The sequence below is a fragment of the Cervus canadensis genome, chromosome 18 (genome assembly GCF_019320065.1).
Source record: "Cervus canadensis isolate Bull #8, Minnesota chromosome 18, ASM1932006v1, whole genome shotgun sequence".
NCBI classification, from domain to species: domain Eukaryota; kingdom Metazoa; phylum Chordata; class Mammalia; order Artiodactyla; family Cervidae; genus Cervus; species Cervus canadensis.
The window spans coordinates 34,194,733-34,207,385 of record NC_057403.1 but is presented as its reverse complement, the minus strand read 5'-3'; the positions used below and the strand labels follow the sequence as shown (position 1 = coordinate 34,207,385).

The window sequence follows — 12,653 nt, the reverse complement described above, 5'->3', positions numbered from 1 at the left end:
TCTGCCCCAGGGCAGACTGTCAAACTCCTGCCGAACCTGGACAAACCAAGAGCAACCCTTGGCGGGTCCCAGGCAGGTAGATTTGTCGGGGGGGCGGCAGAGAACTGAAGTGCGGGGCTCTTCATGTCTGTCATCATGCTGGACCCAGATTGTGTGTGTTACACGAGCGCCGTCTCAAAATTTAGTGAAGTATCTTATGAAGATAAAGATAGGTTTGAAATGGAGAAAAAACCTGGAAGAGTATCCCTCTAGCCTGGTCTCTGGGAGCCTATGCTGCACTGGGGCTCAGAGGCCCTAACTAACCTCATTAAGGTTGGATCTGATGCGGGCGGGATGAGCTTCTGTTAATTAACTGTGTTCTGGTCCCAGCATGACCCACATCGTCTCCCGTTTTGACCTACATCTCACACCTCTGGACTTTTTGCTGTCAATTCAAGCGTCTCTAAGGTTCTCCCTGTTCTAGTTTTTTCCCAAGTCCATGGTTGTCACAATCTGCAGTGAAGCCAGAGGGCAGAGTGATGATGCAGAGCCCAAGGTACCCCCAACTGGGCACTGTGACCACAGCTGCAGGGGGCGTCTGTGCACAGCCCAGCGGGCTCTGCCGGGAGAAGACGGCAGAGCTGACCAGAGCCCAGAGGCAGGCAGACGGATTTGATACCTCTCAGTGAGGACTTGGGTCTTGGCCTCTTTGGTCCCTGCCTGCTGGCCCAAGCCAGGCTCTGGGTGGCAGCCCCGGGCTCAGAAGTTATTATTATAAGTACCCCGACAGCTGCTGTTGGTCTAAACGAAGTGGTGGCTGGTGGCTGGTGGCTCTGTTTTGACTGGTGGTTCATTCATAAACTTGACACAGAGGGAGCAAGGTATCTTGAAACTGAATTGTGGGATGGCCTTTTGGGAGCGCAAATCAGTGTAGTTAAGCAGCCTTATGCATATTTCAACATGGAATTAGTACAACAGATTGATGCCTCTGATGTGGGACTTAGCACAGTTTTTTCCCCGAAGATGGAGACAAGCCACAACAGCCGGCACTCAGCACAGACCCGCCACTGCACCCTGGCTGCTTGCTGGGACGGTGTGGCGTGACCCCCGTTCCCAGAGTGCTGACTTGAGGACACGGGCCAGGGTGGGCCTCTGCACCCTTCCCAGGGCCCAAGCCAAGGGAGCCTTGGCTGGTGTGGCCTGCACATGCCAAGACCAAAAAGATGCTGCCTCCTCCTGCAGAGTGGAGAGAGCCTAGAGGTGTTTGTCCTGTTCACAGAGGTTCTCCAGGACACGTGGAAAGACCAAGACTTTGATAGCAGGGCAGCCTGTCGTCGTTCTGGGTTACACAGCTGACAGAACATGTGGAGGTTACTCCCTCTGAATTTCTGGCTTTGAAAGTGTATTTGTGTTGGCTTAGAGCAGGCACATTCCCTGAGGGACAGCCATATTTAATCTTTCACCTTTGGCCTAAGGGGGAAAACATCGAGCTTTGAGACCAGGCCTGGATCTCATCCCCACGTGTGGATGATGAGAGTATCATTTGCAGCAAGAATCATTTGAAAGTGGACTCCCTGATTGCCCGCACCTGCCAGGCCCCCGTATTTCATTCTAGTCTAGCCGAGAAGTGGTATGAACCCTGCTGATTACAGAGAGCTTCACCTCTGACGATGGTTCTCAAGAGTGTGGTGGGACCATCGGCATCACCTGGGAACCCACTGAAATGCAGGTTCTCTGAATCAGACCTGTTCCAGGGGGTGGGGGCTGCCTTCTGTGTTTTAGCAAGTTTTCCAGGGGATTTCTGACTCACTTGAAGTTGAGAAGTTGGGGCTCTGGTCTCTGTGACAGGCATGAAGTTTGAGACCTATTTCTCCTTTAGCTGGATGGCAGACTTATGAGTCCCCGGCATATGAGGGAGGGACTAAGCTTTCCTATAAGACAGAAGTGTGCAGAGGAGACACGAGTCCTGGTCTGGCCAATGGATCTAGATCATAGGAATGGGAGGGGGGAGACATGTGGTCATGATGAAGAGTGATCAGAGACCTAGCGCTCTTTATCTCAACCCTGGTTAAAAAGTAACACTTGGTGAAGGGGAAATAGACCTCCCTGTACTATTCTTGAAACTTCCTATGAATCTATATTTCCAAATAAAAATTAAAATAACAACAGCAAAGAGTTTCTGGATTTTCAAAGTGTTGAGCTATCTCGTTCACCTTCAAGTTGGTAGAGAAAACTAATGAGGCTTTCCCCAGCAGCAGTCACACCCGTATGTAGTAGAACTCAAGTTTTCTTTGAAATCCTCCATGGAAACAGGAAGCTATACGTGATGAGTCAGTGAGGCCTGTGTCTTGCTCCACCTACCTAGGTATGCTCGTCTGCCTTTCTGAGTAGGTGTCAGAATTTCTCTATCTAGAGATGTACAGAAGCAGCGTAGCCTGCAGTTACTCAAACTGGGACTGTGTCTTGAATAGAAGGTTTTTCACCTCACCAGGCTGGATTCTAGGACAGAGTTCTTGGGGAAGGGCGTTAGCCGGGATGTGAAGACCCCCGCTGGCTGTGCCAGTGCTCACCGTCGCCTCACATAGTCTCCTGATTCCTCTTTGAAATGACTTTAAGTGCTCAGCTGGAGGCAGAATGAGAACCGTGCATATTCAACAACTAAGTTGGCAGCAGAGTAGACCATTTAGAGGAACTGTCGTTCTCTATAGTAGGGAAGGGAGAGAGTTTAGCCAGATCTCTGGCCACTTATCAAGTGTAGTAGCTCCGCAGGAGATGCAGCACGAAACCCTAGCCTCTGCTCTGGGGAGGGAATTGCAAGCAGATGGCAAGAGCGGCCCCACAGCCAATGACAGTGCGGAGCACAAAGCGTCCTCTGGAAACCATGCAGTTCTGCTTTCTAGAGGGGAGTGTGGGGCCTCTGAAAAGCTGGGGCGGGGGGTGGCCGTGGAGAGAGCTCACTGCCCCTTGCATTGTATTTTCGTTATGAGCCAAATGACCATTTTCAGGTCTGGTGAAGCTTCTGTGACTAGCGTGCTGGGGTCATTATCTCAAACTCAAGCATCAAGTCTGGAGTTGTACGAATGTGTTTTTGTCTCCTTAGTCAATGGAGATAGATAGAAAAGATTGCTGTAAATTTCTGGGGCAGGTGGCAAGCTGGTTTACGGAACACAAGGCGATGAGAACCTCTGGCTTACGGAAAGTAGCATGAATTAATAATCATTTAATTGGCTCCTCCATTATGTTGCTGGTTTGGGAGATGGAAGTTTAGATGGAGGGGCTGTCAGTGGTGCTTTAGCTCAGAGGCTGATGGTTGAGAAGTGGGGGTGGTGGCTGCCTTTGGTCTTTCACAAGGATGACACTTCAGGCAGCCTCCCAGGCCTTCACCAGAAGGAAGAGGGTCGGCACTTTGGTGGAACACCACTTCCACCATGCCATGAAGGGAGGAAGTGAGCATGAAGACCCCCGCTGGCTGTGCCAGTGCTCACCTTCACCTCATAGACTCCCGATTCCTCTTTGAAATGACTTTAAGTGCTCGGCTGGAGGCAGAAGGAGAGCTGTGCGTGTTCAGTGACCAAGTTGGCAGCAGAGCAGACCCTTTAGAGGAACCATCGTTCTCCACAGTAGGAAAGGGAGAGAATTTAACCAGATCTCTGGCCACTTATCAAGTGTAGTACCTCCGTGGAAGATGCGACACGAAACCCTAGCCTCTGCTCTGGGGAGGGAATTGCAAGCAGATGTCCAGCAGTGTGGACGCTCGGCACATGCCCTGATCTCCTCAAGGGAGGACTCTGGCCAAGTGCAGGCCTGTGACAGAGAATGTCCACCACACAAACAGCACCGCTGATGTGGTGAGTGGAGAGCAGGTGAATTTTGCTCATGAAACTAAAATTTCTGGTACTTTTCTTTTGATTATCTTGGAGGGCGAGTCAATGTCTTGGGTAATGATTAGAGAAAACCAAACACTGCATACTGTAAGGTTCCATTTCTGTCCCATTGCCATGGTTTCTTCAGGTTTCTTTTTCAGGAGGCAGCAAATCCCTGCCCTCCTTGGCTTGAGTTGTACAACCACCTCACTAGGTGAGAAAGTCTGCAGGCTGTCCATGGTCTTGTGAGTACAACGCTCAAGTTTTCTGCCACCAAAATTTCAGTGACTGGGATTTTAGTTATTAGTGAGGATTGGAATTGGGTGAGAATTTGTTCTATAAAAAGTGGTTTTATCAAGTCAAGTTAAAGGGGCTGTGTATTTCTACCATACCTGACCACTTGATAAGCCCCCTAGATGATATTATTCTTGCCTGTTCTTCACAGTTAGTCACCTCCCGCCTGAAGCCCCTTACTAGGCTTGTTTTGATTATTCTGTGTGCTTAGAACAGAGTAAGACCATGTGTTCAAAACTGCAAATAAAACTTGCATGAATTCAGATCAGCTCTCTTCTGTTCCTTGCTCCCTCTAATTAATATGGCAGGAGAAGTAAATTTTTAGGTAATTACTTTTAGAGGTTAAATACTCCCTAAGCAGATATGTTACAAACAATGGATACCTGTTTGTTGATGTCATAGAAGTGGTTTTAGTTTTTCCTGAGGAAGCCATGCACTGACTACTGTCTTTCCCTTTGAAATGAAATTCTGCCTGGAATGTAGAGGAACCTAAGAGAATAAAACAGAGAGTCATGAATCAGGTCTGCCTCCCTCAGCATCTGTCTTTGTCAGATACAGTGGCCAGCGCATCCCAGTTTAAGGGGGAATGGTGGTTTTCGGCCCAGACGGTTGATTTTGAATTTTCTGTCCTCCATAACCACCACGCGCTGGTCCTTTTTGTGCCTCACCAGTCAGTTGGGTGGGGCAACCTCAACTCCTGACAAGTTGAACAAGTATTTTGCTCACTCCTTCGAAAGTCTGCATGGTAAGGAATCCACAGCTCACATTGTCAGGCTGTGGTTGGGGTTTGACCCAGCATTTCGCTGTCCCAGCATCCCTCTTGCCTGGCTTTACAGAGTATGTCATCCATGGCGCGTGTGCTCGCGTGATTCCTGGCCATGTTTTTAAACCCTTTGAAGTGCCAGGAGCCCAGCATGTTGCCTTTGGAAGATTCATTGAGATTTAACACATATTTTCGTTATGACACAGCTGCCAAAATGAGGAAAAATTGCTTTAACCAGCAAAGTAAAAAATACCACCCGAGGTTTTGCACAGTATGGATCCAAATATCCACATTTTCATGGACAGTTGAATTTAAATTCTAAACACTTTAATTATAATATTAAAAATAATATAACTGCATGACAAACGGAGGAAATGGGGAAATGGTCTATGATGCCATCACCTAAATACAGCAATCATTTTCATTCAGTCTTTTTTCCTAATCCCTATTTTTTACAGAGCTGTATCATGGTATAATGCACATTTTATCTTTTTTGTTCCTTCAGATTAACATTCTCAAGGACTTCTCCACATTGCTGCATTGCTATCATATGTAACCTCATTTAATAGTGAAGAGGCTGTCCCATGGTTTACTTAACCATGCCTTTTTGTAAAAGATCTAGATTGTTCAGTTTGGCTAACTGAATAGGTGGCTAACATCCACTCCTGTTCAGTTTGTCTTTGTTGAAGAAGCCACTACAGGTTGTAACCCTTCAAGTTTTGACCAGTATAAACCAGTGGGTCTAGGCACTGTTTAAAATTACAGCTTGTCTCTGGATGCATGTTTGTATCTTAGTGCTGTGATGTCATAGTGGCCTTCAAGTGACCACTAATTAATTTTTTAACGAATAAAATGTTTTCCAGACTTGTGACATTTCTTAGAATTTTAAGTTAGACTTTTGGAAAGTCTTCAAACCACATTGCTTTCTCTTTTGATATTTGCACTACCTCATTTACTGATGGCCTACAATGTATGCTAGTGACAGAACTGAAGTAGGAACTGACTTTAGGACTCTGGCCCTTGAGAAGTTGTTCAGAGAGAAGCTTGAGAAAAGGTTAGACTGTCATGGCCAGCAGTAAATCCTGTTCCAGCCTGCTGACGGAGAACTTGCACAGCTGTTTGCCCATCTACAGAAATTTTATAAAGGCTTTGGCACCATGGTTTGATAGGGACTGACATTTTAATGTCTGGGGTCAGGCTAGGAGGATGCCTGTCAGCCTCATTAACCTAACTCTTTGGAGCATTCCCCACATCACCCAGGGATGCACAATGGAATTATAACTGGGTGTTAACAGATTCTGATATGAGAAAGGCACAGCTTTATCTTTAGAGAAAAAGCCTAGGTGGCTAACGTCCACTTCTAGACAAATCTGATCTAATAAAAATGCAGATTGCTCCAGATAGAAATGAGATGAGCCCTGGAAGTTTTTACACCAGTGGATGCAGGGTTTCATATTAGAGCAGGGCTGCTGTGTTGCTCCAGAGAAAGAGGAATGAGTGAGTGAGTGATTTTATTTTTTAAAAACACTTTAGAAGGACTCCTTAGCTTGAAGCCTTTAGAATTCCAGAGCAATATGAGAGTATGGTGGTGGGGTGGCGGGGTGCGGGGGGAGATAATAAAAGTCCCCTTCTTTACCCAAAGGGAAAAGAAGAGTGGCTTCTGAAACCAGAATTCTCACCTCTGCAACCTCTTCACAATTCATTACACGTTCAGCGCTGAAGGAAGAGGATGGACCCTTTGGTCATATGAGGAAACTAATGCTGCAATGGGTTAAACTGGGTTTGCCTTTTTCAGTGAGTGAGGCGAGTCTGGTGGGCTCAGCCTCCTACTTGTTCACCCACACTGCCCGTCAACTGCAGGGCTGACAGTCATTCTGGGCAGGGCAGGGGGGTGGGTAGCACAGATGGAGGGCACTGGCATCATTGTCCTTTAAAAGCAAGTCTTGTTTCAGGTCAGGCAGACTGACTAAAAAGAGGAAGATGGGTGTTCACAGGAGAATTCTGTATCCTGGCTCGCCCCTAGAGGAGGGGAGAGCATACGGCAGCTCCTTCCTAACTGTAAGCCCTGAATCCTACAGATTGGAGGTGGAAGCGAGGAAGGTGGAGGATGGCTGTAACAAACAGGCATCTGAAGTATCACCTAATGCCTCCACCACTACCACCCTATCTTTAGGAGGAATTTGAAGAGCTAACGCATAGAAGACAACCAATAAGCAAAAATGAAAAATGATGGAGAATAAGGAATCTTCTGGGGGAAGGAAGATCTCAAGTCCCTGAAACATTAATTAAAGACTCCTGTTGTGGGAGTGTGCAGGTAGCAGCCCGTCACACTCAGAGTGTCTAAAACCCGTGACACAGGGTTTCGAGGGATCAGGTCTGAGGGGGTCTGGGAGATGGAAAGTGGGCCATGGGGGAACCAGACTAGAATGTTACAGCACCTAGTTAATCGGCAGCCAGTCCATCACATTAAATATCCAGCCGTCATGTATTACCTTTCAAGTGAAAATGAATAACTCCCATTAAGAGCAAAATGGGTTTGAAGTCGATTCGAGACAGATTAAAGTACTGTTATGAATGTGTGTGTTGGGAGGAGGAGGAGGGGTCTGTATGTAATATGCTCGTCCTTGTACTTTTTAAATAATAGATGTTCTACAAACTTATGTAGACCAGGTTACCAAGATACTGGGGTTAAAGGTCACAAGATGTGCATTCTGGGAAGAGCATCCACTTCCTGGAATACTTCCTGCATTTCACTTTTTTTTTTTTTTCAAAATTATTGTGTGGCCTTATGATTTTAATGAACAAAATTGATTTTTTACAACTGTTTATTAAAGCACACATCTGTAATGACAGCATCTTGTGTATCCATGTCAGAACAAATCTCAAAGCTGGAAACACGTGCTGGGTAACTAGACTGGATGAGACAGAAAGCAGTCTGACCAAAGAGTAGAAATGAGGCTTTCCATACCAATGACTTCTACATGGAGTCAGATGATTTTTCAGTGAGGGCAGCAGGCAGTGGGTATGTCTTGTCTCGCTACCATTTTTAGGATTTTTCTTCTTGCCTCTTGTAATGAGATTCTGAAAAATGGAGTTCCCCATCCAAAACAAGTGAGAGGGCCAGCCTTAAAGCTACTGACCAGGTTTCGGAATGACCAGATGTGACCACTTGAGGATTTGTGTTTATGCGAGAGGAGCCCTGCTTATTTATCCTGGTTAAACCTTGTTAGTCCAACTGTTTTCTCATCCAAATCTTACAGATCTCTTTCCATGATTCAGATAACTCCTTCTGCCACTATTCTGTACCCAGTGTTTGCTGCTTAAGTCTCAGGTGACCCTCCTCCCTCATTAGTGTTTTGTCTTTTTGGTGACATGGCGGGTGAGAGGGCATGGTCTGGGCAAGCAGATAGGAAACTCTCTCTCTGAACCACCCACTCTGAGTAAACTCTTGTGTCTGGAGCATTGACTCGTTTCTAAGTTGGATTGACACCCTGCCTAGTTCCACTCTTAAGTTATATCTCCCTGCCAAAAGCGAGTTGCTGAACCAAAGCTTGATTTTTTGCATGTGAAGAGATAAGTGCAAAAAAATCAAGCTTTGGTTCACATTGATCAGGTCTCCTTTGATTTCAAGACCTGTGACAATAAAGTTGGGAGCATACCGTTGATTACATCTATGAAAGTCTGTCTGGTTCTTGGGTTGACTCGTGGTTGGCAGAGCAGTTGGTGAGACTTCCCCAGCCACTCTCATGAGCCAGCAGGTTGTGTCCTGATCGGTGCGGAGGGGGGTCAGAACAGACTGAATGTAGGTTTATCCAACTCAGAGCTTCTTAGTCCATTTCTTCACCTTTTTTCCTTGGTGTTCAGTTGTTAAAGTTGTATAGTGACAGAAATCCATAGGCAACAGAAAGCAATGCTTGCTTCTTTCCCAGCGTGCCCAATAAACCCATCCAGATGCTCATCCTCCTTTAACTTGGGTGTTTCACAAACACCCTGAGCTATGAATGAATGTTGACTCTCACCCAGCATGCACCCTCTGGGAGCTGGCCTGGCCTGGCTGCTGGATTACATCTTCCGCTTTTCCTTCCAGCATCATCAAGCCAAGCAGAGAAGGAGCTGACAGATTCTCCTGCAACCTCCAAACGCATCTCCTTCCCAGGTAGCTCGGAGTCCCCTCTTTCTTCAAAGCGACCAAAAACATCAGAGGAGACCAAGCCGGAGCAGGTGAGGCCCGGAGGGGCTGTGCTGTGGGAGAGTATTTCAGACACCTGAGGGGAGCGGGACGGGGAGTGCAGTCTCGGTGGGCGGGCGTGGGACGGACACTGTTGCCGCGGGAACTGAAGAGTGAACCGGCGGGCGGCTGTGTCCCCCACAGATGTACCAGTGTCCCTACTGCAAGTACAGCAACGCCGACGTCAACCGGCTGCGCGTGCACGCCATGACGCAGCACTCGGTGCAGCCCATGCTCCGCTGCCCCCTCTGCCAGGACATGCTCAACAACAAGATCCACCTCCAGCTGCACCTCACCCACCTACACAGCGTGGCGCCCGACTGTGTGGAGAAGCTCATCATGACGGTAAGGCGGCCGGGAGCGGCACCTCAGGGCTCTTCTCTCCCCAGGGGTCAAGGGTGACACTGTGACAGGGACAGGATGCTGTGCTGCTGGATGCCAGAGCCAGGACAGAGTTGGAAATGTCAAAGATGGTCCTGTGACCTCTGTCAGCCTTAGTCTTGGCATGGCCGTGACCCAAAGGGCTCTGTGTTCTCCGCATCCCTCATCATCCTCCCCCCTCCAGATGCAGAGGCCTGGGGGGAGTTAACTGCAAGTTGTTATTCAGGTTCTCCAGGCCTTTACTGAGCAAGTCATATTCTAGGTTGTTCTTAGATTCATTATGTTTCATTTCATCCTCACAGCCACTGTCTAAAAAAAGGCCTGACGCGTTTACATTATGGCTGAAGAAACTGAGCCTCAGAGAAGTTAATTGGTGTGATGCCACTTTTAGGTGGCAAAGTTGAGACTTGAACCCAGATTCTCCCACTCTAGGAATGCAGCCCTGTGACAGGGGAGTCCCTCGGGTGGATGCTTTCGTTCTCAAGGCAGGAAGATGCTCAGTTGGGTAGTACGTGTCGATTCATGAACAAGGGCTTTGCATTTTGAACATGAAGTTGCTCTACCTGTGGGGCATGGCTCTAAGTGGCCACTGGAAACATGGCCCCAAAGATTACTATCAAGATTTAGATATAACATAATGTGAAAACTTTTCAAAATTCTGCAAGTGATACTAATGTTTGTCCTAAGTGATGTTTTGTCATGAGGAATATACATTTGGTGCTGCGTCAAGGGAACTTTAGCAGCCACTGGGAAACTACGGTGACTTATGTGCTTCAAGTGTAACTTTCCATGGGTATTTTCAAATAGACTGGTGAACATTTTGAAAGATTCTCTGTAAGTGGAAACTTCCTTTTGTGGATGGTGGGTTTCTATGTTACAAGTTTCCTGGGAATTCTCTCCAGCCTTGGGATTTTCCTCAGGCTGTCATACTGGGTTGGCCAAAAAGTTCATTCGGGTCTAAGTAAAACTAAAAGACACATTTTTCCATTTTCATCAGAAACTAATGAACAGTGTTTTCCTAGCTGAATGAACTTTTTGGCCAACCCAGGACTTCCCACAGCTGACCTGGAACCGTGGGAGCCTAAAGAAACAGGAAGAGATGTGAAGAGGGAGGCAGTTTCAATACATTATTCTTTTGCTTTGGTGATTATTTTTCCTGTTTAATATCACACTGGTCTAGGAAATATGAGCCTGTAGTAATCTGTATGATTGGTTTACATTAGACAGTGTTTCATTTATATATTCTTAAGGACCAGTATATAAATTTTATCTCAAATAGGCCATTGTTTATCATATTAATTCTTTTATTTTTATTTATTTTTTAAATTTTTTTTGAGTTTTTTTAAAAAATTTTTTTCCCATTTATTTTTATTAGTTGGAGGCTAATTACTTTACAATATTGTAGTGGTTTTTGCCATACATTGACATGAATCAGCCATGGATTTACATGTGTTCCCCATTCCGATCCCCACCTCCCGCCTCCCTCCCCACCCGATCCCTCTGGGTCTTCCCAGTGCACCAGCCCTGAGCACTTGTCTCATGCATCCAACCTGGGCTGGTGATCTGTTTCACCCTTGATAATATACATGTTTCGATGCTGTTCTCTCAAAACATCCCACCCTCACCTTCTCCCACAGCGTCCAAAAGTCTATTCTGTACATCTGTGTCTCTTTTTCTGTTTTGCTGTTTGTCATATTAATTCTTTTATAACAGCAACAGTGTGGTACAAGGTATCAAGTCTGGTGATCATTAGAGTCTTCTTCATTTAACAACAGGATGTTACTACTGTGTTTGCTTGGGTACTAAATTCCTAAGATACTTGGGGGTGTTACTCAGGCAATGATTCTCAAATCCTTTTTGGGGGAGACTGGTGAAAATGATTCAGTAGCCTTACTGGGTATTCTATGCATGCTAGTTTGACATTTGTTATTAAGAACTCTTTAAAGTATTCTGCATGTACAAAATTAAAAAAAAATTTACTTGGCTGCACCGGGTCTTAGCTGCAGCAGGATCTCCAGTCTTCATAGTAGCATGTGGGATCTTTAGTCGTGACATGCAAACTCTTTTAATTGTGGCTTGTGGGATCTAGTTCCCTGACCAGGGATCAAACCCAGGCCCCCTGCATTGGGAGCAAGAAGACTTAGCCATGGGACCACCAGGTACGTCCCTACACGTACAGAATTGTGCGTATAATGCCAGGGAGCATAAGGATACCCACAGTTCACCCACGGAGCCAGGTTAATAAACCCTGTTTGAGAAGACTTCCCCAAGAACATAATTGTGTAGGAGAAACGTGCTCCCTAAAGAGGCTGTGCTTGGCACCTGTTCAGAAACCCCTGTATACCTACCTCATTTTCCCACAGCACACAATGGAGGTGCTTTCTAGACATTTCTAAAAAAGTGTGCAAATTGTGGGAAATGTGCTGACTATAGGAAGTTCATTTGCTAGCAACAGGAGACAGTTAATGGATTCAGAAACAAAGTTGAAAGTTGTGGGAACTGTAATCATGTAAGGGTTTGACATTTGACTGAAGATGCCTGTAAGGTCAGTTTGGTACCTCTCTTTGCATGAAGATGGAGTTACTGCATGGCTGTCGGTATTGAACTGGTTTCTTAAGTTATGAGGACGTTTTGCGTCGAGCTAAGTGAAGCAGTTCCTTCTCCATCCTTTAGCAGGATCAGCAGGAAAAAGACAAGTAGCCAAGGTTGGAGGGCAGTTTGTGGCCATACTTTGGGGTGAACCCAGGCACCCTATTTGAGGACTGGACTGCTCATCTTGATCTTTACCCTAACAATTAAGTAGTTACCACTGTCCTCCCTCTGAAAAGCATGGTGTTAAAATGAAATTTTGAAATTGTTTTACAACTGTTTATAATGAACCTGTGGTTAAAATCATGCCCCTGGAGGCTATTTTTATGGCAGTTTTATTAGAAAACTGTCCAAGGGGAAGTATTGGTTAGACTTTTTGATGGTATATCTGTTTGTTCCTGGCCATCTAGAGCAGGAAACTCTGAAAACAGCATGATGAGATATGCCCCTCAAATCAGAGCTCCATTTTCTAAACTGTATCATTAAGGAATGGTCAATGTCCAGTCATTCATCCTCCCAGAGGGGAAAGTGATGTTTGCTTTATCTCTGTGTGGCT

At 46.1% G+C, this 12,653-nt stretch overlaps 1 protein-coding gene across 2 annotated transcripts in view; it reads left to right on the top strand.

Annotated features, from left to right (window-relative positions):
- The window catches only part of ZFHX3 (zinc finger homeobox 3), a 250,601-nt gene that overhangs the window by 214,384 nt on the left and 23,564 nt on the right, over positions 1-12,653 (top strand). For both annotated transcript variants that reach the window (XM_043437218.1, XM_043437217.1), the window contains exons 6-7: positions 8,987-9,120; positions 9,272-9,472. In XM_043437218.1, the coding sequence (XP_043293153.1) occupies positions 8,987-9,120; positions 9,272-9,472 (335 nt within the window). The remainder of the gene's footprint in view (positions 1-8,986; positions 9,121-9,271; positions 9,473-12,653) is intronic.